The sequence below is a fragment of the Biomphalaria glabrata genome, chromosome 10, assembly GCF_947242115.1.
Source record: "Biomphalaria glabrata chromosome 10, xgBioGlab47.1, whole genome shotgun sequence".
In the NCBI taxonomy this organism is placed as follows: domain Eukaryota; kingdom Metazoa; phylum Mollusca; class Gastropoda; family Planorbidae; genus Biomphalaria; species Biomphalaria glabrata.
Window position 1 is genome coordinate 26716603 of NC_074720.1, and position 26264 is coordinate 26742866.

General features: G+C 35.1%; 3 protein-coding genes across 7 annotated transcripts in view; 1 reads left to right on the forward strand and 2 right to left on the reverse strand.

Annotated features, from left to right (window-relative positions):
• LOC106061076 (eukaryotic translation initiation factor 4 gamma 2-like) overlaps positions 1–4554 on the forward strand; it is a 30104-nt gene extending 25550 nt beyond the window's left edge. Inside the window, exons 21-23 of the mRNA XM_056043612.1 lie at positions 1353–1449; positions 1530–1651; positions 2780–4554. Coding sequence (XP_055899587.1) covers positions 1353–1449; positions 1530–1651; positions 2780–2848 — 288 coding nt within the window. The 3' untranslated portion in view covers positions 2849–4554. The remainder of the gene's footprint in view (positions 1–1352; positions 1450–1529; positions 1652–2779) is intronic.
• LOC106069518 (serine/threonine-protein kinase 38-like) overlaps positions 1–26264 on the reverse strand; it is a 234674-nt gene that overhangs the window by 106137 nt on the left and 102273 nt on the right. The gene's annotated exons all lie outside the window — the stretch shown is intronic.
• Positions 9948–26264, reverse strand: part of LOC106061077 (uncharacterized) — a 34327-nt gene continuing 18010 nt past the window's right edge. For 4 of the 5 annotated variants that reach the window (XM_056043618.1, XM_056043614.1, XM_056043615.1 and 1 more), the window contains 8 exons: positions 25013–25174; positions 22119–22317; positions 19201–19334; positions 18391–18475; positions 15674–15794; positions 15168–15514; positions 12767–12900; positions 9948–10564 (listed from right to left, as the gene is read on the reverse strand). In XM_056043618.1, coding sequence (XP_055899593.1) covers positions 10085–10564; positions 12767–12900; positions 15168–15514; positions 15674–15794; positions 18391–18475; positions 19201–19334; positions 22119–22317; positions 25013–25174 — 1662 coding nt within the window. In that variant the 3' untranslated portion in view covers positions 9948–10084. The remainder of the gene's footprint in view (positions 10565–12766; positions 12901–15167; positions 15515–15673; positions 15795–18390; positions 18476–19200; positions 19335–22118; positions 22318–25012; positions 25175–26264) is intronic. The other variant, XM_056043616.1, reaches the window with a different exon arrangement.

Genomic DNA, 26264 nt, shown 5'->3' on the forward strand with positions numbered 1-26264 from the left:
AATGAAAAAACACAACGTGCTAGCAAAGGATATTACACTGTCAATAAATATTACGGTTGGATTACTTTTTCTAACTTGTTAACTTGAATATTACTCCTGCAGTTAAGTGTCTTGATTTGATAACAATATTCTTAATAATTTGTGACAGTCAATTAACTCCTTGTTATTACTAATTTTTTTTACTTAAGATGCGTACTTAGCCACTGTGTATCAGGCTAGGATGACTTTTACACACCTGACATCCATAGGCTTACTATCGTTCCGTTTTGTAACAGTTACTGAAACCACTAATAAAATAATTAATAAGTAATAATTAAGGAAGATGTTTCTAACATACGTTCTTTGCATTTAATGTTTCTTATGTACGTTCTTTGCACAATAAAATAAAACAAAGATGTGCATGTTTGCGTGTGTGTATTTTTTTGCCTTGTATTAAAATCATTGTTTAATTTTTTTGACTTAATAAATAACGGAAAACCTTACAGTAAATTTTAAAATTGCATAAAATAAATTGAATAATAGTACCGCAGTTAGATCTAGCAAACAAAGAAACAATATGCTGGAGTGTAAAAAAAAACAACCCTTGACCTCTAACCAGTGGAAGGGTATAATTTATCTATATGCTTGACTGACCATGCCAATGTGTTATCTTTTTTGACTGACACCCAACTCCATTGCATGCGTATGCTCAAGGAAAAAACAATGCTTGATGGTTAACACAAACAACAATACACACTACAATAGGACTTCATGTGTAGGCTCACTAGGTATATCTGACCAAGTTGATGGTCTGAAATTCATGAACACATACATCTGACCACTATACAAGGCAGATTGCACTTATGAGAGATTTACATTAGTAACTAGTTAAATATATACTAACATTATTTACTTTGACCTTCCTACACACATCCTTTAAAGTTGGTGGCATCGTACATACACACAGACACACTCATGCTATTCAGATTTTTAGAAATACTGTTAAGCTTGAATAAATCAATCAGTAACAGAGTTTAAAACAATAAGATATTTAAAAGGAAAATAAAATAAAACCAACCAATATAGGTAATTTAGGTATGTTATTTAACAGTTTCGTAAAATGTTCAGCAACACAAGCTATTAACAAGACACTTAGGTATACGGCTCCGGCCCCGGCCGAATATCAAATTTTACCATCTGGTCATATCCGGCCCCGGCCGGATATCAAAAAGTACTATCCGGTGCACCCCTAATATATATGTATATATATATATATACACACGACTAATGTTACTCATGTTTATTTGATGGGTTAGAGTTATCTCTAGGTCAGTGTGTGCCATTCAACTAATTCTAAACATTTGTCACATCAGGGTGTTCTCCAACTTTATTTACAAGATCATGCCAGCTTACAAATGGCTGCCTTGTATGCTGTCCAAGTCTTTTGTCATTCTAACAACTTTCCCAAAGGTATGTTAACTCCCAGATATACTAAACCATAAGTGTATCAGTTGCATTTCCTTCAACTAACCAATTCATTGTTCTTACAGGAATGTTCCTCCGTTTCTTTGTCAATCTGTATGACATGGAAGTGGTTGATGAAGATGTTTATCTGCGATGGAAAGAAGAAGTTAATGACCAGTATCCTGGGAAAGGAAAAGCATTGTTTCAGGTAACTCTTGTTCTGCCAGTTCTATAGAATCACAAAATATTTCAGTTCATTCAAACCAGTAATAAGTATTATTTCTGATAAATCAAACCAGTGCTATAGAATGAAAAAGTATTATTTCCAATAAATGAAACATTGCTATAGAATGAAAAAGTATTATTTCCAATAAATGAAACATTGCTATAGAATGAAAAAGTATTATTTCCAATAAATGAAACAGTGCTATAGAATGAAAAAGTATTATTTCCAATAAATGAAACAGTGCTATAGAATGAAAAAGTATTATTTCCAATAAATGAAACAGCGCTATAGAATGAAAAAGTATTATTGCCAATAAATGAAACAGTGCTATAGAATGAAAAAGTATTATTTCCAATAAATGAAACAGTGCTATAGAATGAAAAAGTATTATTTCCAATAAATGAAACAGTGCTATAGAATGAAAAAGTATTATTTCCAATAAATGAAACAGTGCTATAGAATGAAAAAGTATTATTGCCAATAAATGAAACAGTACTATAGAATGGAGCAGTATTATTTCCAATAAATGAAACAGTACTATAGAATGAAAAAAATATTATTTCTAAATGAAACCAGTGCTATAGAATGAGAAAGTATTATTTCTGATAAATAAAACCAGTGCTATAGAATAAACAAGTATTATTTCTGATAAATGAAACCATTGCTATTGAATGAAAAGTATTATTTCTGATAAATGAAACCAGTGCTTTAGAATTTAAAAAAGTATTATTTCTGATAAATGAAACCAGCGCTATAGAATGAAAAAAGTATTACTTCTGATAAATGAAACCAGTGCTATAGAATGTAAAAAGTATTATTTCTGATAAATGACACCAGTGCTATAGAATGTAAAAAGTATTATTTCTGATAAATGACACCAGTGCTATAGAATGTAAAAAGTATTACTTCTGATAAATGAAACCAGTGCTATAGAATGTAAAAAGTATTACTTCTGATAAATGAAACCAGTGCTATAGAATGTAAAAAGTATTATTTCTGATAAATGACACCAGTGCTATAGAATGAGAAAGCAATGTTTTAGGTTAAAGTAACTATGCTGTTCATTTATTTCAAGAGCCCAACTGACCCTTTAGTTCTTCTCTTGTCCAGGTGAACCAGTGGTTGAACTGGCTGCAGACAGCTGACAATGAGGAGGAAGAATCTGAGGAAGAAAACTAATTCTACCAGGCATTCAGTGCCACCTACACATTGATTCATAATAGTGGCATGCAGTGTTTTGCCTTACCTGGAAAACTAATCTTTTACAAAAACATACACTTTAGTAGAAACTTTAGACTGTGAAGCAACCTAGAGTTTAAAATAAAACATTTTCTAGCCTATGGAAGTGATACAGCCATACCAGCAACTGTTGAATGAAAGTCTTATCTTATTGGTCAAAGAACTTGTTACACAGTATTTGTTTCCTGTACTGCCACTTCACTGTGTGGCCATGCCAGCTGGAGATGGTTGGTGCTTGTGGATTAGTAGTGACAGTGGCCAGATCTGACATGATGGAAGGCAACTGGAGTTTCAGCGCCCTCCATTTCCTTGAGATGTTTTCACTGCATGTCTACACTAACAACTTTTTACTTTCCCACTAATTGAAATGTTCATTGGTTGTCATTTTGTTCTATTTGAATGTAATTAGTTGCTCTATCTATCGGGTGGATGGCTTTGAATGGTGCATGACATTTTGTCACTCTTAGTACAGATATTAACACTAGCAACGTATGTTGATGGGTAATGTTCTATTCAGCCAGGTATATTGGTAGCAAGAGGGTTAACTCTGTATTACTGTTTTTAAAAGAGAATGTTTTATTGATTTGTTCATGTTTGTGTAGAGTTCCTAGTTGATTTGATGAATGTCTGCAACATTTCTAGAGATGTAGTCAGTTCTTATGTATCCCAGACATTTAGTGTAGGGCAGAGTTGAGTTTCTGCCTATAACTACACTGTGGTATTTCTACACCATAGCTTCATCATTTAGTAACCTAGCCCAGCTCTCAGTCAACTTCGGGCATTGACCTTTCAGGTCTCACTTGTGCAAAAGATAAGTCACTCTTACTGCCTTTTTTTTTCTTTTTAGATGTGCATATTTGCGTTCTAGCAGATAACTTTCTCTCACAAGTCATGACAAATAGCACTAGCCTATACACTCTTTTTAGTTATGCTTTCAATGTTTTCAATTGTGTTTTTGCATTCATCTTACTTGGTGTAGCTAGGTTTTTGTGGAATTCAGTTTGTTGATTTTAATCTTTCCAGTACATAGTCAATTTTTAACTTCTTGTATTTTAGTAGTCTCTATTTTTGTTCAATGTGTTGCAGCTCATATTGTACATGTTCTAGAGTTGGGGTTTGGAAGCTTGCAATCACATTTTTTGTATTTTTTTTTCATTTAGTGAAATGAGTTTTTGTAGACTTGTCAGTGTGTGTACTTGTCAATATTTTTACTTCTATCTAGAGTTGTCAGTGTGTGTACTTGTTGTCAATATTTTTACTTCTATCTATAGAGTTGTCTGTGTCTTATTTTACATGTAGTCAGCCTGTTCTTGTTTGTATGTAAAGTTGTCAGCCAGTTCTTGTTTGTATGTAGAGTGGTTAGCCTGTTCTTGTTTGTATTTAAAGCCAGTTCTTGTTTGCATGTAAAGTTGTTAGCCTGTTTAGTGTGTGTATATATCTATTCCTCATCTGTGTGGTTAGAATTGTGTGCAGTTGTCATTAGAAGTTTGTGTCTATTTGTTTCAACGTCTACAGTAGTCATGAAGTTGTCACTTTGTTTAGTTAGCTGTCAGTTGGTGTAGCTGTTTGGAAAAGAGTTTTTAAACTTTCATTTTCTATTCACATTGAAACTTGTATGACTTTGTATTAAAAACTTGTGTATAGTCCTTGATGTGTGTTACCAGGAGTCTCTCTTCAACACAACACAGTTTGTATGTACCTAAAGCACAGAGAACCAAACACATATGATCATGTTTAGATCTAGTAATTGAAGATCGAAAATAAAAGCATTCTCGTCTCACAATTATGCTGCAATATTTAGATATATAATCTGAAAAGATCTTGGTAATCAACCTATTTAAATGTACATAAGACGACTGAATTATTTCGATCTAGGATTTCAAAACATTATCTTAAATATAAATGGAAACTTAACAGGAAATGGCTTTATTTCATGAATTTGCGTGACTATATAGTATCGTGTGATTAATACATAACTCTATATATAGGTTTTTGAGTTGATCAATCGCGTGATAAGAATTTGTTTCCGTTTTTCAGTCTAGATATAGAGTCACTATTGCTCGTCGAAAGTAGTTAAAATCTACTTTATTTTGAAATTTTCTGCTAAACTAATGTAACGGTAATGCGCATGGTCCATTTCTCTACATTTCCAATATAAGGGTTTTCCTTTTAAATCAGAAAATTAATTTTGACTCCAGGTTAAAGTTGACAGGTGTGGAATCGTCCATTATTTTTCACGTACCGTGAGAACCGCATGGGTCAGGGCTTAAGGCTTTTTAAAAATGATAATGACCCATCACCTGCATGAGACACCTCATTTTCGGTTTATAAATGGATGTGGAAACAGTTCATTTCATAGCCATCTACGAAGAATTCAATTAAAAAAAAATTGGGAGATGTTTACCCAGTTTTTACCTTTTAAAAGATAGTCACAATTGTGGAACACCATGGATGTTATTTATTTGACCTGCGCATTTACCTAGTGATTTAGATTATTGGAGTTTAAATATGAGTTTATGAGTAATATAAATTTTAAAACATTTAGAGAATTATATTACATATAGTATAGAATTTATGATTACCAGACGTCCACTAAAAAGAGGACAAATCATATCATCAAATATCTTATATATAATATTAATATAACAAAAAAATTAGAATGAAAAATAAAACCTTGTAAGGAAAATCAGGGTAGTGTGACGTGAATTAAATTAAAGAAGAGATTAAAAAAAAAATCAAAAAGTGACAATGTGTTGTCTTAAGCTTTAATAAAATAAAATGTAAAGGATAATGAGTTCCTATCATGGGCGTAACAAGGATTTTTTTTTTTTTTGCTTTTCAAAACTCAAAACTGAGTCAAAACACATTTAGCTACGCTCATAACATTTTGAGTGCGTAGTTAGCTTTTTTTATATATTGAAGAGGTATTTTTTTAGCTTCAAACCCCACTGAAGAGGGGGGGGGGGGTAAACTCAAAACCCTTCAAAATTTTGAGTGTTTAATTTGCTTTTTTTATATTGAAGAGTGGGTTTATCATAAATTTCGGAGGGGGGTTTAAAATCAAAATCTTCCTTTACTGTACTCTTGGAATTTGGGGATTGTCGTTTGCATTTTTTTTTGGTTTTGTTTTATAGAAGAGGGGGATTTAACTGCTTAAACTCCTGGTAGGGGTTTTAAAATCAAAAACACCTGGTAAGGGGTTTTAAACTCAAAAACCCTTGGCTGCGCTGGGGCAAGTGATGGTTTAGCATTAAAATCTCACCTAAAATAAACACAATCAAAGCAAAAAATCATTCACTAAATGCCAACCCTCCCCCCCCCCCCCCCTCGCAGGCGGATGGGGTAGGGTTTGAACCCCCCCCCACACCACCACTCTGGCTACGCCCATGGTTCCTATTATATTTAAGACTAATAAATATAGGCTTTGTTCCGTCATTTTTACCGTGCTCCGCAATTGTGACTTCTTAAAAAATCCTGTTCCGTAATTGTGACTGACCATATCTCGTTCGATTTGAATGTAAAATTTAAATATGTGTTGAAAAACTAAACAATGCGTCTATTTTTATCGGAAAACGGATGGGCAATGCCTAGATACTTGTTTTTCCATAGGTCTAACCATTACGGAGCAAAAAATTTAAAACTAAAAGTAGCAGCAAACTGTTCCGCAATAGTGACTCTACTATAATATATATAGGTCTGTGGTTCCAACATTTATCAAGGGAAGGCCCGATTTATAATTTTAGTTTTCATTCAGGAGTTATTCCCCTGAACCAAGTGGTTTTGCAGATAAAAAATCAAAGCTTTGGGTAGAATTTCTGTTCAGATCAGCACTAAATGTGAGGGACATTCCAGTTTGAGTGTGCTAAGAGTACCGTGGTCGTGGGGTAGTCTCGATCGTCCTGGGGTCATACCCTGCCTCTTTGGGACACAATTCGTTCACTAAAATTTTGTTCACCGACAAATCGTTCACAACTATTCGTTCACCCGACGATAACTAGTATTAATATTGCGCTCATTATCGGAACGTCCCTATATAATTGAACACTGACATGGGCTCTTCTTAACCGTAGGGGAAGAAAAATGCGTTGAAGAAGACACAACACAAGCTGAGAACGAAAGAAAACGCTTGGAGGAGCTAAAGGCGCTGAACAGACCACATTGCTGGATGGACACGGAACCTGACGTCTCTCTTTCGTTTATACAAAACAGTTTGAGATTATCTACATAACACTATTTACAAAACTTAACGTTTAGTGGGTGGGGGCACCAACGGTAAAAGTTTGAGAAACACTGCTCATTGGCCTCGAATGTTTCTCACGCTTCAGATACGGCCCACCGCTTCTTTATTTTAATTGACCTGCAATCTTCTTACTGGTAGAAATTGTACAAGCTAGACTTAAGGAGAATGAGTTTCTGAAGCTTAGAAATGTTGAAAAATGCTAGGCGCCCGTGTCTTCGTCCCGGACATCGCTGGAGGATCTTTATACGCTCCCCGAGACCAATAGATGACTAAAGTAACGGCAAAGTTCATTTTCTCCTTTAGGTGGTCATGAAAGTTTGAATAGCACAGCGTAATGTTATACCGTTTCCTGTCTATAGGTCTTAAAAAAGGAAACATATTTAGGTGATGTTAATAAATATTGTTATAGACAATAACTTTTCGTTTTTGTCACAAAAAGGCGCCAACATAGCGATGTTAAACACATGAGAGAATTTGGACCATTCTGACCATTCGAAAAGAATCACGTCAACAGAGACGTTTTAAAATAGATGTTTTGGAGAAGCCTCACACAAAATTGGTAGCGGTATACATTTAAAAAGATCCTTATTAGTGGTCTTTATCTGACACTCTTTTAACTTTTTAAACTTTGATAATGCCATTTCACTAAGTTAACATTTGATCGATAACTTCAATGAACTGACAACTTTTAAATTTTACCTGTGTAAAATAATTTGAATTTCTTCACCCCCTCCCCATTGGTTAGGACGTCGCGCCCTCATGAGACAACGTCACCCTCCTCACCCATGGGGTGCCCCCCACCACAGCTTGATGAACGCTGCAGTAGTTTATGCGAGTTTCTAATGGGCTTGTTGTCCTAGGATCATCCTCATCTTTAGAAGGCGACTTGTAGCGGGTCTGTTCTGTTCTAACAAACAAAAAAAAGCCGTCAATAGTAGGATGGTACGTTGGTCGGGAGAAAACGAGTTAGACTCTAGAATCCTATTGAAGAGGCAATAAAATGTTTTGTTTAAAACAGACTTTTGAATCGAACTTGATGCTAACGTAGAAAATGTTCTAATTGAACTATAAAATGATGTCCGATAATAATTTAATTTTTCTTAAAATTTGATTACAAAGTCGCGTTCGCCTAATTGATACTATAATAAAAAAAATATATGCAAATACAAATTTTGTTCTTTAAAAAAAGGAAGCCTTTGCATCCCCCTTGTTATCAAGTAACTTTTTGGACATTTGTTCCAAAGAAAATAAAATATACTAGTCTACCGGCGACGTAGCTTACGCCGCTATTTTACAGGGCCGGCCTTAGGCCACTGCAACCTATGTGACCGCAGCGGGACACACACTTTCATAGGACCCGCACTAATTCTAGGTGTATAAAATATTAAACTAAACCATTTTATAACTTATATTAGATTTTCCGCGGCCTCCTGATTTACCAGGAGCTCCTGGAAATCTCCTGAAATTGCTAAATATACGAAAAAGTCCTGGAAATCTCCGGAAATTATTAAAATATTTTGAAAACTAAAAACAAATCTCCTGAAATATATAGACAAAAATTGTCATTTTGGAGTGTCATTCAAAATGGAAAACGCCAATCCTACGCAAGATGAAAAAAAAAAGGCATTATGCAATACCGGTAATTGTGGAATCTGGTGAAAGAAGCTTCTCGCGCATCAAACTAATGAAGAATTACTTGAGGTCAACAATTCTCGAAGATAGATTGAAACATTTGTCAATTCTTGCTATTGAGCGTGATCTATATAGGAAACAGTATTTTTATGATATACTGTATGGCTTCGCAAGGCTCGTAAAGTAGTTATGTAGGTACTAAAGAATGAATAAAATGCAAAGACGAATTTATTTTCTAATACAAATTCTTAATTTTCACTTATTATCCGTATCCCTACTCAAACACGCCCCGCCAAATCAACGGTTGAGTCCGGCCCTGCTATTTAGTGACCGGTGAATACAGAGTAGGTTACTTGTTCTCTTTCCATGATTTCTTGGTCACAATGGTTGTCCGGCCCTGCTATTTAGTGACCGGTGAATACAGAGTAGGTTACTTGTTCACTTTCCATGATTTCTTGGTCACAATGGTTGTCCGGCCCTGCTATTTAGTGACCGGTGAATACAGAGTAGGTTACTTGTTCTCTTTCCATGATTTCTTGGTCACAATGGTTGTCCGGCCCTGCTATTTAGTGACCGGTTAAATACCACTTTTTGTCCCCCTACCCCCTCTTTTTTGTTTCGCCTCTAAAATTACATGAGGTAACTCTAGTCCGCCCGACTTGCAGAAATAAAAGAGAGATCTTTCCATTACTTGGTGTCCAAACTCTTGAGCCATGAAGAGAATTATATATAGAGATAGATACAATAGGGCCTAAAATAAAATATATTGATTTAGATTAGTACATTAGATAGGCTTACAATACAGGCGTCGGTGAAATGAATTTTCGGTACTATTTTTAGTTTTTAAATCCAACTATGTGAGGCGGTCAGACTGGTTGCTCAAAACCTTCGAGACTTAGAACAGCTGGATCTATTCAAACTTCAATAGACAACGACTTCGTCTGCTTCAGAGGGCACGACTAGGCCTAAATTGTACCAAAAATCCAGAATATGAAATATCAAATGTCCGCATCAGATGTGGGAAAATAAACAGGTCGCAGTTAGGTTTGTGTAGTCATGTGAACCAATGCACTCATCCTTAATCTTCGGAATCGAAGACATTGCCATTATTATTATTGAAACACCAGTATAACATAAGCAGCCAAGAAGACCATTTAAACATACATCATCCTGACATTTTAAATTTTATTTTTACTATTATTTTGTTTAAAGTATGAATCCATTGAATGTGAATCTGCTCGAGTCTCTATTTCATTGTTTTAATTACTGGTAGCTAAAACACATATACACCCAAAATACTATGTTTAGTTGATACAATTAAGATAATCTTCTGACCGGGCACAACGAATTCTGGCCAAAAGTCTACTCCTGGCTAGTCTCCTGTTTTTTTCTGTTGCTTTGTCCCTAGCGAGACTGACACTCCGAGCTTGCTGACGACCATTAGTATCAGACGAACGTAAGGAAATAAAGGCATTGCTTTGGAGTGCTCGTTCTTTCCCTACCATCTTGTTCTTATTGTTAGAGATGTTAGAAACTTTTCTATTGAATGTCTCACATCTAGGATGCGCTTGGTCTAGAGCAGCTGTAAGTAGATCTAGTTTGTCATTCACAACTGTAGATGTATTAGATTCACATGCAGGGGCGTTCCCTTTGTCGCCACCACATGGACGTGAGGGTCCATTGAGTGAGTCTCTCTGCTGTGCACGTTCTCTGACTCGTGGTGCTGCCGTCGTGCTACTCCTTGTTGCTTCTTTCTGTCTGGTTTCGCCTGTTTCTGTGTAAGCCTAGCGAATACAAATGTTTTAGTTTGAATATGTTTACATTCTATTCAAGCGAAGATGTAACGTACACAGAGGCTACTGGTCAACTTGGTAGCTCAGTCAGAAGTAGAAGTGTACTAGTGACCCAAAGACAAACATCAGTCTGAAATATCCTACCAGAGGACCCCCCCCCCCCCCCCCCCAAATCTATTTGGAAAAAAAAAAACAAGATTACAAAGACAGTTTGTGTGGAAACACAAACTCAAAATCGGTCCCCAAAGTGGTCCACCCAGGCAGGTAAAAATGCAGGTTTCCATATTTTCAGAAAGAATATCAGAATGAAATTCTATCATGGCAAATGACAGAGAAGAATGGAGAAAGAAGGTTGACAGATCTTGTGTGGTCCACAGACCAAGGGATAGGTGAAAGAGAAGGAATAGTTCAATGTTAACCTGACCTAACTGATGTCATATAATGATTATCCAATTGTTATGTAAAGGGTCAAACTTTTCGGTAAAAAAAAATAAACTCTCCCCTCCTTTTATTCAGTGTTCTTGAGTACAATGTAACACTCTGCACTTTATGTGCTATTATTAAGGGGTACTTATTAATTGTTGTTTTAAATATGTTCTACTTATATACATACTAAATAGATTTTTTCTCTTAAGAAATAAGAATTTTTTTTTCTGTAAATATAGTAGTTAGTATGGCAAAACTTACATAACTTAGCAAAACAATTGTAAAAAAAATTTTTTTAGCAAAAAATCTAAAACTGTTTGCATAAATGTGTTAAAAATATGGTAAATAGTCGTCTCCCTTACTAAATAGCCTCCCGTGTTTGTTACTGTTAATAGTAAATAGTAGTAAAAATGGTGTATTTTTAGGAAAAAAATGCTTGCAAAGTTGATTTTAAAAATTAAATTTTTCACTTTCAGAAAAAAAAAAATGTAGCCGTTGCATCAGAACTTTGAATGGTCTAAAAGATCGTGATGTCATATTTTCAATATCTTTTCTAGTTTACGAGATCTAAACGGGACGGACAGACAGGCCACACAAAACTAATAGCCAGTCAATTTGATTTTATTTTCAAGCTCATTTAATTGGCTACAATGGTGTAATAAATAAAATAAATTATTGTAGAAAATATTTTAAGCATAAATTTAAAACATTTTAAAAAATCATTAAAAAATTGTTATACTGACTAATCAAACCATGTAGGTAGTCACTATTGGTAGTTACTACAGGTAGTCACTATAGCTATCATAGTAGGTAGACCTACTAAGTAACCACAGTGTAATCACTGTAGGTAGTCAGTGTGACTATTTGTTGAGTATACAATAATAGTGGCCTACATATCTCTACACTAGCTCAAAAGACAAACCAAAATCTCTTTAAAACGATTTTAGTTGACTATTATAATAAGCTGACATTTTGGTTGACTATTATAATAAGCTGACATTTTAGTTGACTATTATAATAAGCTGACATTTTGGTTGACTATTATAATAAGCTGACATTTTGGTTGACTATTATAATAAGCTGACATTTTGGTTGACTATTATAATAAGCTGACATTTTGGTTGACTATTATAATAAGCTGACATTTTGGTTGACTATTATAATAAGCTGACATTTTGGTTGACTATTATAATAAGCTGACATTTTGGTTGACTATTATAATAAGCTGACATTTTGGTTGACTATTATAATAAGCTGACATTTTGGTTGACTATTATAATAAGCTGACATTTTAGTTCACTATTATAATAAGCTGACATTTTGGTTGACTATTATAATAAGCTGACATTTTGGTTGACTATTATAAAAAGCTGACATTTTGGTTGACTATTATAATAAGCTGACATTTTGGTTGACTATTATAATAAGCTGACATTTTAGTTGACTATTATAATAAGCTGACATTTTAGTTGACTATTATAATAAGCTGACATTTTGGTTGACTATTATAATAAGCTGACATTTTAGTTGACTATTATAATAAGCTGACATTTTGGTTGACTATTATAATAAGCTGACATTTTAGTTGACTATTATAATAAGCTGACATTTTGGTTGAATATTATAATAAGCTGACATTTTAGTTGACTATTATAATAAGCTGACATTTTGGTTGACTATTATAATAAGCTGACATTTTAGTTGACCAAATAAACCTCATCGAACGGTCTCCTACCCTCATGGTTTGATTCTCTGTGTTTTACTTACTGGAGATAGAATCTGTAACAGTCCTTCTTTATCCTTGACCGTCACTACAGGCTCAATATGTGGGTGGGACAAGTAGCTTTGGTCAGTGAATGCTATCACAATATCATTAGTTGCCCAAGAGACTCTCTTCTGACCTGTGGACAAATTAAATCTTGTTAGTTCGCCACAGATTTTCTAATTAATGAAATAACTATTTACAGTGATTATCTACATTGACTACCTACAGTGACGGCCTACACTACAGTGACTCTACGGTTTCTGACTATCATTCAGAATCTCTAGGTATGAATAAAATTGTAACTTCCATTATTTAAACTTAGTGCATTTTGTGACTGATCGATTGTTTAAATGGTATTTGTCCTCTACTGCAGAGCTCTGTCTGATCACTTCAATGCCAGCGACGTATTGAAATGAAGAAGCAGATCAGAAATATTTGGAACGAAATTAAATGCTTTTATTTCTCAACTCGGAATCACGAAACTATGAAAGACACTTTGCACATATAATTTCATTTCAATTTGACTTCAAAGAAGTAGATAGAATAAACTGAGTTGTAACTCAACGCTCCTCATGGTTGTTCTCTCCCCCTGGTACATTCGCTTCTCTCCCATTTCTAGTCATTTATTTTTAGTCTAGGAGCAGCTTCTCGTACATGCTCGAAACTAGATAATTCGAACAACTTTCGACAATCAAACAACTTTCAACAATCAAAAAACTTTCAACAATCAAACAACTTTCAACAATCAAAAAACTTTCAACAATCAAACAACTTTCAACAATCAAACAACTTTCAACAATCAAACAACTTTCAACAATCAAACAACTTTCAACAATCAAACAACTTTCAACAATCAAACAACTTTCAACAATCAAACAACTTTCAACAATCAAACAACTTTTGACAATCAAAAAACTTTCGACAATCAAACAACTTTTGACAATCAAAGAACTTTCGACAATCAATCAACTTTCAACAATCAAACAACTTTCAACAATCAAACAACTTATGACAATCAAACAACTTTCAAAAATCAAACAACTTTCAACAATCAAACAACTTTCAACAATCAAACAACTTTCAACAATCAAACAATTTCAACAATCAAACAACTTTCAAAAATCAAACAACTTTCAACAATCAAACAACTTTCAACAATCAAACAACTTTCAACAATCAAACAATTTCAACAATCAAACAACTTTCGACAATCAAACAACTTTCAAAAATCAAACAACTTTCAACAATCAAACAACTTCCAACAATCAAACAACTTCCAACAATCCAACCTTGAGGCGTAGTTCTGAATATTTGTTCGTCGTCTAGTTTCTCTACCAAACTTATTTCTTCCAACCGTGAGATCATAACGTGTATATCACGTGTCAGTGACTAAAAATAGAAAAACACACAGACTAGCACAAAGTACGTCATCAAGCAAGTGAGCGACACTGGGACTAAGTCAACTAACTGGACCAAGGAAAGGTCACTCAAGTCTCACACTGTGTTCTCTCTCTCATTCTGTTTATTTTTTAATTTAATGACTAAAATAACTAATTTAGTATCACCCCAGTGTTTTTCAAACTTTTAATAGTGACGCCTACCCAGACAAAATTGTGCCAACCCCTGCCAACCACAGGTGTCCAGCACAAAGTGTTTTCCTGGAGTCCAGGCTTTTGAAATTCATTCACTTGCCGTCTACAACACACTAGTTCTGCAAGAAGAGCGCGTGTCAAAGAAAGTTCCACTGAAAAAGGTTTGGGATGGATGTTTGAGAAACATTCGAGACAGCAGAACACACAGATCTACGTTTATAATGGACTTCTTGCCATAAGGTCATTCTAGTGGGCAGCAAGACATTTTGTAGATGGTCGGTTGTTTTCTCTCGCACTATACATCAAGAGACTAGAATGGATAGACCTTTGACCTATCTGCGGGCACCTTTACTTCTACATGGCCTGATCACTCTTGTTAGCACATTGCATCTAACAGAGAAACGGGCACCTTTACTTCTACATGGCCTGATCACTCTTGTTAGCACATTGCATCTAACAGAGAAACGGGCACCTCTACTTCTACATGGCCTGATCACTCTTGTTAGCACATTGCATCTAACAGAGAAACGGGCACCTCTACTTCTACATGGCCTGATCACTCTTGTTAGCACATTGCATCTAACAGAGAAACGGGCACCTCTGCTTTAACATGGCCTGATCACTCTTGTTAGCACATTGCATCTAACAGAGAAACGGGCACCTTTACTTCTACATGGCCTGATCACTCTTGTTAGCACATTGCATCTAAAATGAGAAACGGCCAGATAGCGTACCGCGTGTGAACCTATTGTGTGTAGTCTAATGTATTGAGATATTTGTTTTTACCAACATCCCTTGCTTCCAGACCTACCAGCGTAGTGTTCAGATAGACTCTGCTCACATGGAATGATTTCTTCCACAGCGCATGACTTCTGGTTTAGTATGTCTTGACTCATTGATTCCAATGTCTCCTTATTGGCTTCAACAATCCTATCCTCAGGAAGAACGTGCGGCCCATCGAGTGTCTCAGGTTGGTCTTTGCAGGACTTTGTCAATATCGTCTTAGTCTCTCTACAATCTTCACGTGGTATATCTTGTTGAGTGTTCTTTGATGGTCCAATGTTTAGAGACACTCTTTGCGTCTTATCTGCTCCCTTAAATTTTGCAAAATTGATTTCTGATGAGTTTCTTTGTTGTAAATCTCGCCCAGGTAACTGCCTGAAAAAGAAGACGAACTAGAAGATCAATAATCTGATCACAAAACATCACATCGCTCAGAACAAATATTTTATCATCCATTGCATCACTTATAAAAATTGAATCTCTCATAAACATTGCATCATCCATATACATAATACACACTACTTAGTAACCTACCCAGCGTCACAGCATCTGTCATGAGAGTTTCTCTTGAAACCTTTTGGATTGGTCAATCTTTCCAGAATCTCTAGAGTCCAGTGTTCCGGTTTCTTAACAGCAACTTGTTCTGAAAACTTTACTGTTGAATAATGAGGTAATGAACTCAACTAGTAGAACCCGCTTGGAATAATGCGCAGAAGACGATCATCTGACTCTACTATTCATGGTGTATAAAAGACTAAATCGTGCATAATAGACGAATGGCTTAAGTGGTTCTTATATATCATATATTATATTACTAGTCGACCCGCGGCGTAGCATACGCCGCTTCGTAAAGGCCATGATCCAAGGGACCGCTAAATAGCAGCGATATGGAGAGACGTTGACCCGGATTGTCAACTCAAGGAGTTATATGGACATTCTCAGAAGTGAATAATAATAGTAGCTGGAAGTATTTGAGACATAGACACAATTTCAGCCTCGCCACCATAAACGCCGGAAGTATTCATGTAGGCAGCGTATTGTTTAGCAGAGTGTATGACTATGCTTCCGTGAGTAAGAACAACGGACAGGGTGTCGCCATAGTTATCCCAATGTTCGCAAACGTTACAACCATCTTGTGAAGTTCGAGAGCAACAGTTTCGTCGATGATATTTTTCCAGAAATATGCGACTGATAAAAATAAACAGTTACCTGATGCAGTAATTTCGACTTCATTGAAAGACCTGTTGACTCCACGAAATAAATGTGAAGCGGTGGTCATGTTTAGGAAACGAAGGGCAATACGAAGGGACAAAATCAAAACAAAGCTACAGAAAAAAAACATGCAAGTATTTGAATGACACCAGATATTGACGACAAACTCGTGGGACTCTACAAGTAAATTTTAAAAAGATCAATGCTTACTTTTGTCTACAGAACAAAAGATTCAAAACCATGCTGAATAGAACAAAAGAAGTTTGAGTTACACACGAACTCTCAGACGGCCCTTACGGGTCATTCGTATTCACAACCCACTTCACAAGTACACGTATACCTAAATAGCAATTAGCAAAACGGACGTCATTTAGTCATTATATTTGTAAGATAGTAGATGTGTATATTTATAAACTATTTCAGAAACCAAAGAGTAAGAGTACACTTTTGGAGGACACTGAATAGTCTGTGAAGCTAGTTTTAACACTTTCGTGATGTGGACATTATATTTACAAGTTAACACTTGATTCACCGTAATAAAAAAAGAGCTCGTAAAACCGGCTTTTTTAAGAATAAAAAAAATGTTAAGTTCCCCTTTCAGATATTGTGGTCTATAGGGCAGATGATGTAAAGGTCATCTGTTCCTGTGGCCTACGGTTAACAGAAGGTGTCATGTGGTCAGCATAACGACCAACCGCCATTACTTTTCCCCAACTGATGTCAGATACCCATTAGAGCTGTGCGCCCAAAGATCCCGAAATTAAAAATCCCAGTCTTCACCAGGATTCGAAACCGGGACCCCCGGTTCAGTAGCCAAGCGCTTTACCGCTCAGCCACCGCACCTCCCTTTTTAAGAATATTTTGTTTATTTTTCAGAAAATAAAACGGTGCCGTGGGACTTATTTCGAACACGTTGCAGTTGATAGTGAAATGTGATTTCAATAACGCTTTTTATTCGTTTTTGAGATGCCAACGTGACATACATACAGACAGACACACAGCACAAAATAATAACGAACGTTTTCGACAAAGAACGTTCAAAATGAGATTCAAGAAAAAAAAAAAGCAGTTCCATAGAAAATAATCCAATAACAAGGTTACAAAGACAGTTTGTGTGGAAACACAAACTCAAAGTTGGCCCCCGAAGTAGTCCACCCAAGCAGGTAAAAAGGCAGGTATAAATATTTTTAGAAAGAACATTAATGAAATTCTATCAAAGACAAATGACAGAGAAGAATGGAGAAAGAAGGTTGACAGATCTTTGTGTGGTGCCCCAGCGGTCCTGCAGACCAAAGGATAGGTGAAAGTGAATGTGAAGCTAGATGTGAACCTGGCCTAACTGATGTCTTTTAATGAAGATCTAATTGATCTAATTGTTTTGTCAATCTCTTATTCAAATCCTCAATAAAAAACATTTCCGTACAATAAATTCCTTTAGCCAAGTTTCTAATGTTACACTGTAACATTGCAGTTCAGGCGATAATATGAAAAACTAATTATTAATTGTTGTTTTAAATTATATCCGACTTATATGCATACTAAATAGTTTTTTTCTCTTTAAAAAAAAGTAAACTTTTTTTTTAAATGTAGTAGTTACTATGACAGAACTTATTTAATTTAGCAATACAAATGTAAAAAAAAAATCTAAAATCATTTGCATAAATGTGTTAAAAATACAATATATAGTCAACTCAAGAGCCTTCCGTGTTTATTACTATTAATAGTGAATGGTTGTAAAATTGGTGTATTTTTATGAAAAAAAAAAAAAAACAAGCTGCTTGCATAAGAGATTTTAAAAATTAGTTTTTTCGCATTCAGAAAAGAAAAAAGTAGCCGTTGCATCAGAACTTTTTATGATCTAAAATATTGTGATGTCGGATTTTCACTATCTTTTCTAGTTTACAAGTTCTAAACGGGACGGACGGATGGACGGACGGACGGACAGACATTCCACACAAAACTAATAGCGTATTTTCCCCTTTCGGGGTCCGCTAAAAATGAGTTAATAATTTATGTGAAATAAGAACATTTTTTTTTACCATGATCTTGAGTTGGCCGTCTCTGTAAGTAACCTGGCAAGTAGAAGTCTATCTCAGCCTCCAAGTTCAGCTGACTCCGACAATCCTGTGGATACGAAGCATCGAAAACATTTCCGAGCGTGGCAAATATTAGATCGTTCAAGTTGTGTAGAATTGATTAAGTGCTAAGGGAAATAAAATAGTTCCAATGTATTTTAAAAAACAGAATTCAAAGAAAATAGAGACAAAGCGAAGTGAAGATGTTCTTTGAGCAGTGCTCTAATACAGCTCTGTTTACGACACATCCTCAAGGTAGTCTCCAAATGTCAAGCGTGTATACGAACGTATTAACACAAGTTTAAAACTAATGAGAGTCGTGTACAAGCAAGTTGACATCACAAACATAACAAGTTATTAAGCAACGCTCGAGTCTCATGCATAGTGATTATAGTGTCCATTTCCTACATTTAGTTTCTTTTTAATTCATGGCTCATCGCAAAATATATGCAATATACCATTTCGTCTATCTATCTATCTACCTATCTATCTATCTATCTATCTATCTATCTATCTATCTATCTATCTATCTATCTATCTATCTATCTCGTTTAATTGTTTTTTAACCTAAGATTAATTAGTATTGAGGAAAAAACGAATGGCTCTCTAAGCTGTATATGGGAATTTTTTTTTTTTTAAAGTATTTTTTAATGTTTTTCTTGTTTCAGTTTCCCCTTTTATATATATAGGTGTAATCCTATCCTATTAGTTGATAATCTTCTTTTAAAATTCTTTAATTAAAATAAACATGAAATTGAGGGACAATATTATTACCGAGGTAACAATTTCAAATTGGAGTTCAGCCATTTTTGTTGTCATTTCCCTGACATCGTCAGCTGACACAGCACGCGGCGTGAGAGGGACTGTGGTGTCCGTACAAGTGGAGCCTTTTTCAGACTTTCTTTTTACTAAGAGGAAGAACACAGAACAGAAGATTCGAGAGCAATTTGAACGAAAGGAATGTACAACTGAATAGCTTACACGTGTTTCTAAGTACAAACTAAAATAGCCTACATGTAGCCTACTTTCAAATAAAGTGAAAGTGTTTTTTTTTTTTTTTTTTTTTTTTTTTTGAAACAGGTTGTTGTTGCGCGCTGTAAATCTGTAATACAATATTTGGGATATGTTGAAGGGGGTGGGGGAGATATACAAGAAGAGGTAGTTGAGAACTAGGAGGCTTAGGTGAATGAGAGTCAATGGGCTTAGGTAGTTGAGAACTAGGAGGCTTAGGTGAATGAGAGTCAATGGGCTTAGGTAGTTGAGAACCAGGAGGCTTAGGTGAATGAGAGTCAATGGGCTTAGGTAGTTGAGAACCAGGAGGCTTAGGTGAATGAGAGTCAATGGGCTTAGGTAGTTGTGAGCTAGGAGGCTTAGGTGAATGAGAGTCAATGGGCTTAGGTAGTTGAGAACTAGGAGGCTTAGGTGAATGAGAGTCAATGGGCTTAGGTGAATGAGAGTCAATGGGCTTAGGTAGTTGAGAGCCAGGAGGCTTAGGTGAATGAGAGTCAATGGGCTTAGGTAGTTGTGAGCTAGGAGGCTTAGGTGAATGGGAGTCAATGGGCTTAGGTAGTTAAGAGCCAGGAGGTTTATGTCACTCACGAGACAGGGAGCACCGAAGTTACTTAGTATTATAATAGTATATCCTGAGGCCCTCCTCCAGTGACCTAATTCTCTTGTATATTTTTGTAGTCATTTCTCTGAGGTGTACATAGACACAAATTAAATCAATATATTAAAAAAAGACAAATTTTTCAAGATAACTGGATTTGTGTAACAACAGATCTTAAAAGGCACTTAGTACATACTCATACATACTGGTTTATATACTTAGAATCTATATACCATGGCATTTAACAGAAAGATATTCATCTTCGCTCGTCATTTTTAATAGTTACACGCGGAACCAAATAAAATGGATGTATCCTCCCTTGAAGGTCTAGTACTAGTTGAAGACCAGCAGCTCTAAAAAATGACATTCAGTCAACGAAACGAAGTTTGATGAGACTTCAAAACTAGTGGAACTCATGAGAGATTATTTTGTTGAGTGAGAGATTATTTTATTGAGTGAGAGATTATTTTGTTAAGTGAGAGATTATTTTGTTGAGTGAGAAATTATTTTGTCGAGTGAGCTGACTATATTGTTGAGTGAGAGATTATTTTGTTGAGTGAGCTGACTATATTGTTGAGTGAGCTGACTATATTGTTGAGTGAGAGATTATTTTGTTGAGTGAGCTGATTATATTGTTGAGTGAGCTGACTATTTTGTTCAGTGAGCTGACTATATTGTTGAGTGAGCTGACTATATTGTTGAGTGAGCTGACTATTTTGTTGAGTGAGCTGACTATATTGTTGAGTGAGCTGACTATATTGTTGAGTGAGCTGACTATATTGTTGAGTGAGCTGACTATTTTGTTGAGTGAGCTGACTATTTTGTTGAGTGAGCTGACTATATTGTTGAGTGAGCTGACTATATTGTTGAGTGAGTTGACTATATTGTTGAGTGAGCTGACTTTTTTGTTGAGTGAGCTGACTATATTGTTGAGTGAGCTGACTATATTGTTGAGTGAGCTGACTATTTTGTTGAGTGAGCTGACTATTTTGTTGAGTGAGCTGACTATTTTGTTGAGTGAGCTGACTATTTTGTTGAGTGAGCTGACTATATTGTTGAGTGAGCTGACTATATTGTTGAGTGAGCTGACTATTTTGTTGAGTGAGCTGACTATTTTGTTAAGTGAGCTGACTATATTGTTGATTGAGCTGACTATTTTGTTGAGTGAGCTGACTATATTGTTGAGTGAGCTGACTATTTTGTTGAGTGAGCTGACTATTTTGTTGAGTGAGCTGACTATTTTGTTGAGTGAGCTGACTATTTTGTTGAGTGAGCTGACTATATTGTTGAGTGAGCTGACTATATTGTTGAGTGAGCTGACTATTTTGTTGAGTGAGCTGACTATTTTGTTAAGTGAGCTGACTATATTGTTGATTGAGCTGACTATTTTGTTGAGTGAGCTGACTATATTGTTGAGTGAGCTGACTATATTGTTGAGTGAGCTAACTATTTTGTTGAGTGAGCTGACTATATTGTTGAGTGAGCTGACTATATTGTTGAGTGAGCTGACTAATTTGTTGAGTGAGCTGACTATATCGTTGAGTGAACTGACTATATTGTTGAGTGAGCTAACTATTTTGTTGAGTGAGCTGACTATTTTGTTGAGTGAGCTGACTATTTTGTTGAGTGAACTGACAATTTTGTTGAGTGAGCTGACTATTCAGTTTTCAACGTCTGGCGACAAGAATTAGGAAGAGTAGCCAGCACATTATATTATGAAAACTGTAGTGTTAGTAATTCTCATTAAGCTTACCTCTAGGTGGCGCTGATTGTAAAACTGTAGTGTTAGTAATTCTCATTAAGCTTACCTCTAGGTGGCGCTGATTGTAAAACTGTAGTGTTAGTAATTCTCATTAAGTTTACCTCTAGGTGGCGCTGATTGTAAAACTGTAGTGTTAGTAATTCTCATTAAGTTTACCTCTAGGTGGCGCTGATTGTAAAACTGTAGTGTTAGTCATTCTCATTAAGTTTACCTCTAGGTGGCGCTGATTGTAAAACTGTAGTGTTAGTCATTCTCATTAAGCTTACCTTTAGGTGGCGCTGATTGTAAAACTGTAGTGTTAGTAATTCTCATTAAGTTTACCTCTAGGTGGCGCTGATTGTAAACGCCTTTTCATAGTACTAGATGTACTTTCAACTTGTTTATGTTCTTCGAATCTGGTCAAGTCCGGGGCACTCAGTGGACGATCTCGAATACTTCCCGCCTGAGCCTGATTCACTCGTTTTTCCGATTCCTCAATTTCCTGCTTCAGGTATCGATATTTGTCATTGTGAAGATTGGCCTTTGAAATATTGTCATTGAGAATGAGATGAAGCAGTTAATTTAGAAAGATGTTTGAGCTACGAATACTTCTATTTATAGAACACGAGCAGGCGTGGGAAAACAGAAGGGACGTTAACAACCTCCCCCCCTTTCTTCACATAATGGTTCTTAGTGTAGACTTAGTGTAGACTGCATCCCCGTCTGGGAGGTAGATGTATTGTGTGTGTGTGTGAGTGGTGGGAAAGTCCTGAAATGCTATAACAATAGGTTTTATAATTCTGAAATGCTATAACAATAGGTTTTATAATTCTGAAATGTTATAACAATGGTCCACTGCATCAGTGGATTAAAGACTTTCTGATAGGGAGAGAACAAACTGTAATAATAAATGGCTCTAAATCAACACCGATAACAGTAAACTCAGGTGTACCTCAAGGAACAGTCTTGGGTCCACTACTATTTTTAATTTACATAAATGATTTACCAAATTGCATTAGTTCAGGAACAAAAGTCAGATTATTTGCAGACGATTGCATAATATATAGAACAATAAAAACAACACAAGACACAGATATTTTACAAAGAGAATTAGATGAATTACAGAAATGGGAATCAAATTGGAGCATGTCTTTCCACCCAGAAAAATGTCAGTTGTTAAGAGTAACAAAAAAACTAAAACAAATTAATTCCACTTATCTTATTCATGGCAAACCAGTAACACAGACTAAAAACGCAAAATACCTAGGTGTTATAATAAATGAAAAACTGTCATGGAATCCACATATTGATGAAACTACAAAAAAATCAAACAAAGCATTAGGATTTATTAAAAGAAATTTCTATAAATCAAATAAGAACATAAAACTAAAATGTTATTTAACCTTGGTTAGGCCAATAATAGAATATGCATCCTCTGTTTGGGACCCCTCAACTCAAGAAAACATTAAGAAACTAGAACAGACACAAAATAGAGCAGTGCGATTCATAACAAATGAATATTCACATTTGACTAGAGTAACACCTTTAGTAAAATCACTAAATTTAGAAAGCCTTCAGGACAGAAGGCTCAAAAGTAAAGTAGCAATCATACATAAAACACTGAACCATAATCTTCAAATACAAAAACAAAATTTAATAAAATACTCTGAAAGACACAAAGATAAAGGCACATTCCTCGTCCCATATGCTAGGACAAATTTGTACAAATACTCCTTCTTCCCTAGTGCTATTAGAGCATGGAATGGGTTGCCTGAGCTAGCCAGGAAAACCAGTGACTTGGCAGAATTTAAGTCATTGGTTAATATGCATGACTAAATGCATGACGCGTAGGACGTAATCATCTTCTTTTTTGAAGTAACGTATGTATTATATAAGATAAGATAAGATAGGTTTTATAATTCTGAAATGTTATAACAATAGGTTTTATAATTCTGAAATGTTATAACGATAGGTTTTATAATTCTGAAATGTTATAACAATAGGTTTTATAATTCTGAAATGTTATAACGATAGGTTTTATAATTCTGAAATGTTATAACAATAGGTTTTATAATTCTGAAATGTTATAACAATAGGTTTTATAATTCTGAAATGTTATAACGATAGGTTTTATAATTCTGAAATGTTATAACAATAGGTTTTATAATTCTGAAATGTTATAACGATAGGTTTTATAATTTTGAAATGTTATAATGATAGGTTTTATATTTCTGAAATGTTATAACAATAGGTTTTATAATTCTGAAATGTTATAATGATAGGTTTTATAAATCTGAAATGTTATAATGATAGGTTTTATTATTTCTGAAATGTTATAATGATATGTTTTATAACTGAAATGTTATAACGATAGGTTTTATAAATCTGAAATGTTATAAAGATAGGTTTTATAAATCTGAAATGTTATAACAATAGGTTTTATAATTCTGAAATGTTATAATGATAGGTTTTATAAATCTGAAATGTTATAATGATAGGTTTTATTATTTCTGAAATGTTATAATGATATGTTTTATAACTCTGAAATGTTATAACGATAGGTTTTATAAATCTGAAATGTTATAACGATAGGCTTTATAAATCTGAAATGTTATAACGATAGGTTTTATAATTCTGAAATGTTATAACGATAGGTTTTATAAATCTGAAATGTTATAACGATAGGTTTTATAATTCTGAAATGTTATAACGATAGGTTTTATAGTTCTGAAATGTTATAACGATAGGTTTTATAATTCTGAAATGTTATAATGATAGGTTTTATAAATCTGAAATGTTATAACGATAGGTTTTATAATTCTGAAATGTGATAACGATAGGTTTTATAATTCTGAAATGTTATAATGATAGGTTTTATTATTCTGACAAAGTGTCCCACTCACACACCGATGCAAACTAAATACACTTGCACTTAGTACACGTAGGCCTACACGTAGACTAGTTTCACAACGTAGGCCTACGCGTAGACTAGTTTCACAGCGTAGGCCTACACGTAGACTAGTTTCACAACGTAGGCAGACACTATCGATAGATAGGAATGTACCTGTTTATACATTCAGCTATTGGTTTAAAAATGGTATACAGGGATTCCTCATTTTTCGCGCGGGTGTGCGTCCCAAGACTGCAACCTACTTATTGTGTGCCACACCCAACAGCGCAGGCAAACCGATTATAATCATTACTCCATAATCTGTATCTCTATTCAATGTTATTACCTGATCAATCCTTGCTTGTGTGATCACTACTTGTTCCGTAAACTTTTGATTTCTGCCCAGAGAAAACTTTCCATAATCTCTTTCTTCTTTGTAAAACTTGTGGTTGAGCTGATGAGCCAATCTCTGGTCGTGATGAGACAGCAGACGACGGAAGTCAACTACCTGAAGTATTATCATTCAAATTCATATGAACTTAAAGTGTCCAACCGAGGGCAATAGAGAACAGTACCGGTATGCAAGATTTTAAATATTTCAAGTCAGAAAGACAAAAAAAAAAAACCATTTATACTTTGGAGATACGATGGCTCAAAAATCTAGTAGAACAATTCCAAAGTATAAAAATGTTCTAGATTCCAGCATGTCCGCAAATAGCTCAATAAGGTTGCCATGGCATTTGGCTTTTATTTCTATAAATGAAGAGTTTGTAAACTCTGCGACATATCAGACAGGACTTATGTCTTCGTTCATACTAGAATGAATGGTAGAGCCAAACCGACATTCTGTTGATGTGTTGCTCAGTTACCGGAGATGTTTTTTGAAATGAAATTTAACAATTTCATAAAAGACATTTTTTGTTACACGCAAACTCTTAGGTGGCACCTGTGGGTCAGTTGTACTCACACATTACGTTACGTTAGAACATTTTCACGTTCAAATTGCGGATTAACTACCTACCATCTATTAAATTTTATTTTAAACCAATGTTTCTATATGTGTGTATAGGCATACTAAGTATCTAAAAACAAGAAAAAAACATGAAAAATACTTTTTTTGTTCTAAACTGACAATACCTCTTTTATACATCTTTTAAAAGTGATTATTTTGCTCTTAACATTTTTCATCTCGCCCCATCCCCCTGCCCTTTTGAGAAAAACTCCTGGCTCAGCGAATGTATCAATGTATTTGACTTTATAATACCGGGTAGTTCAATGAAGACAGTGCCCAAAATGTTCCTGAACATTAATTCAATTAACTCTTGAATGAACAGGACCTAACAGGCGGCTTGAATGAACAGGACCTAACAAGCGGCTTGAATGAACAGGACCTAACAGGCGGCTTGAATGAACAGGACCTAACAGGCGGCTTGAATGAACAGGACCTAACAAGCGGCTTGAATGAACAGGACCTAACAGGCGGCTTGAATGAACAGGACCTAACAAGCGGCTTGAATGAACAGGACCTAACAGGCGGCTTGAATGAACAGGACCTAACAGGCGGCTTGAATGAACAGGACCTAACAGGCGGCTTGAAT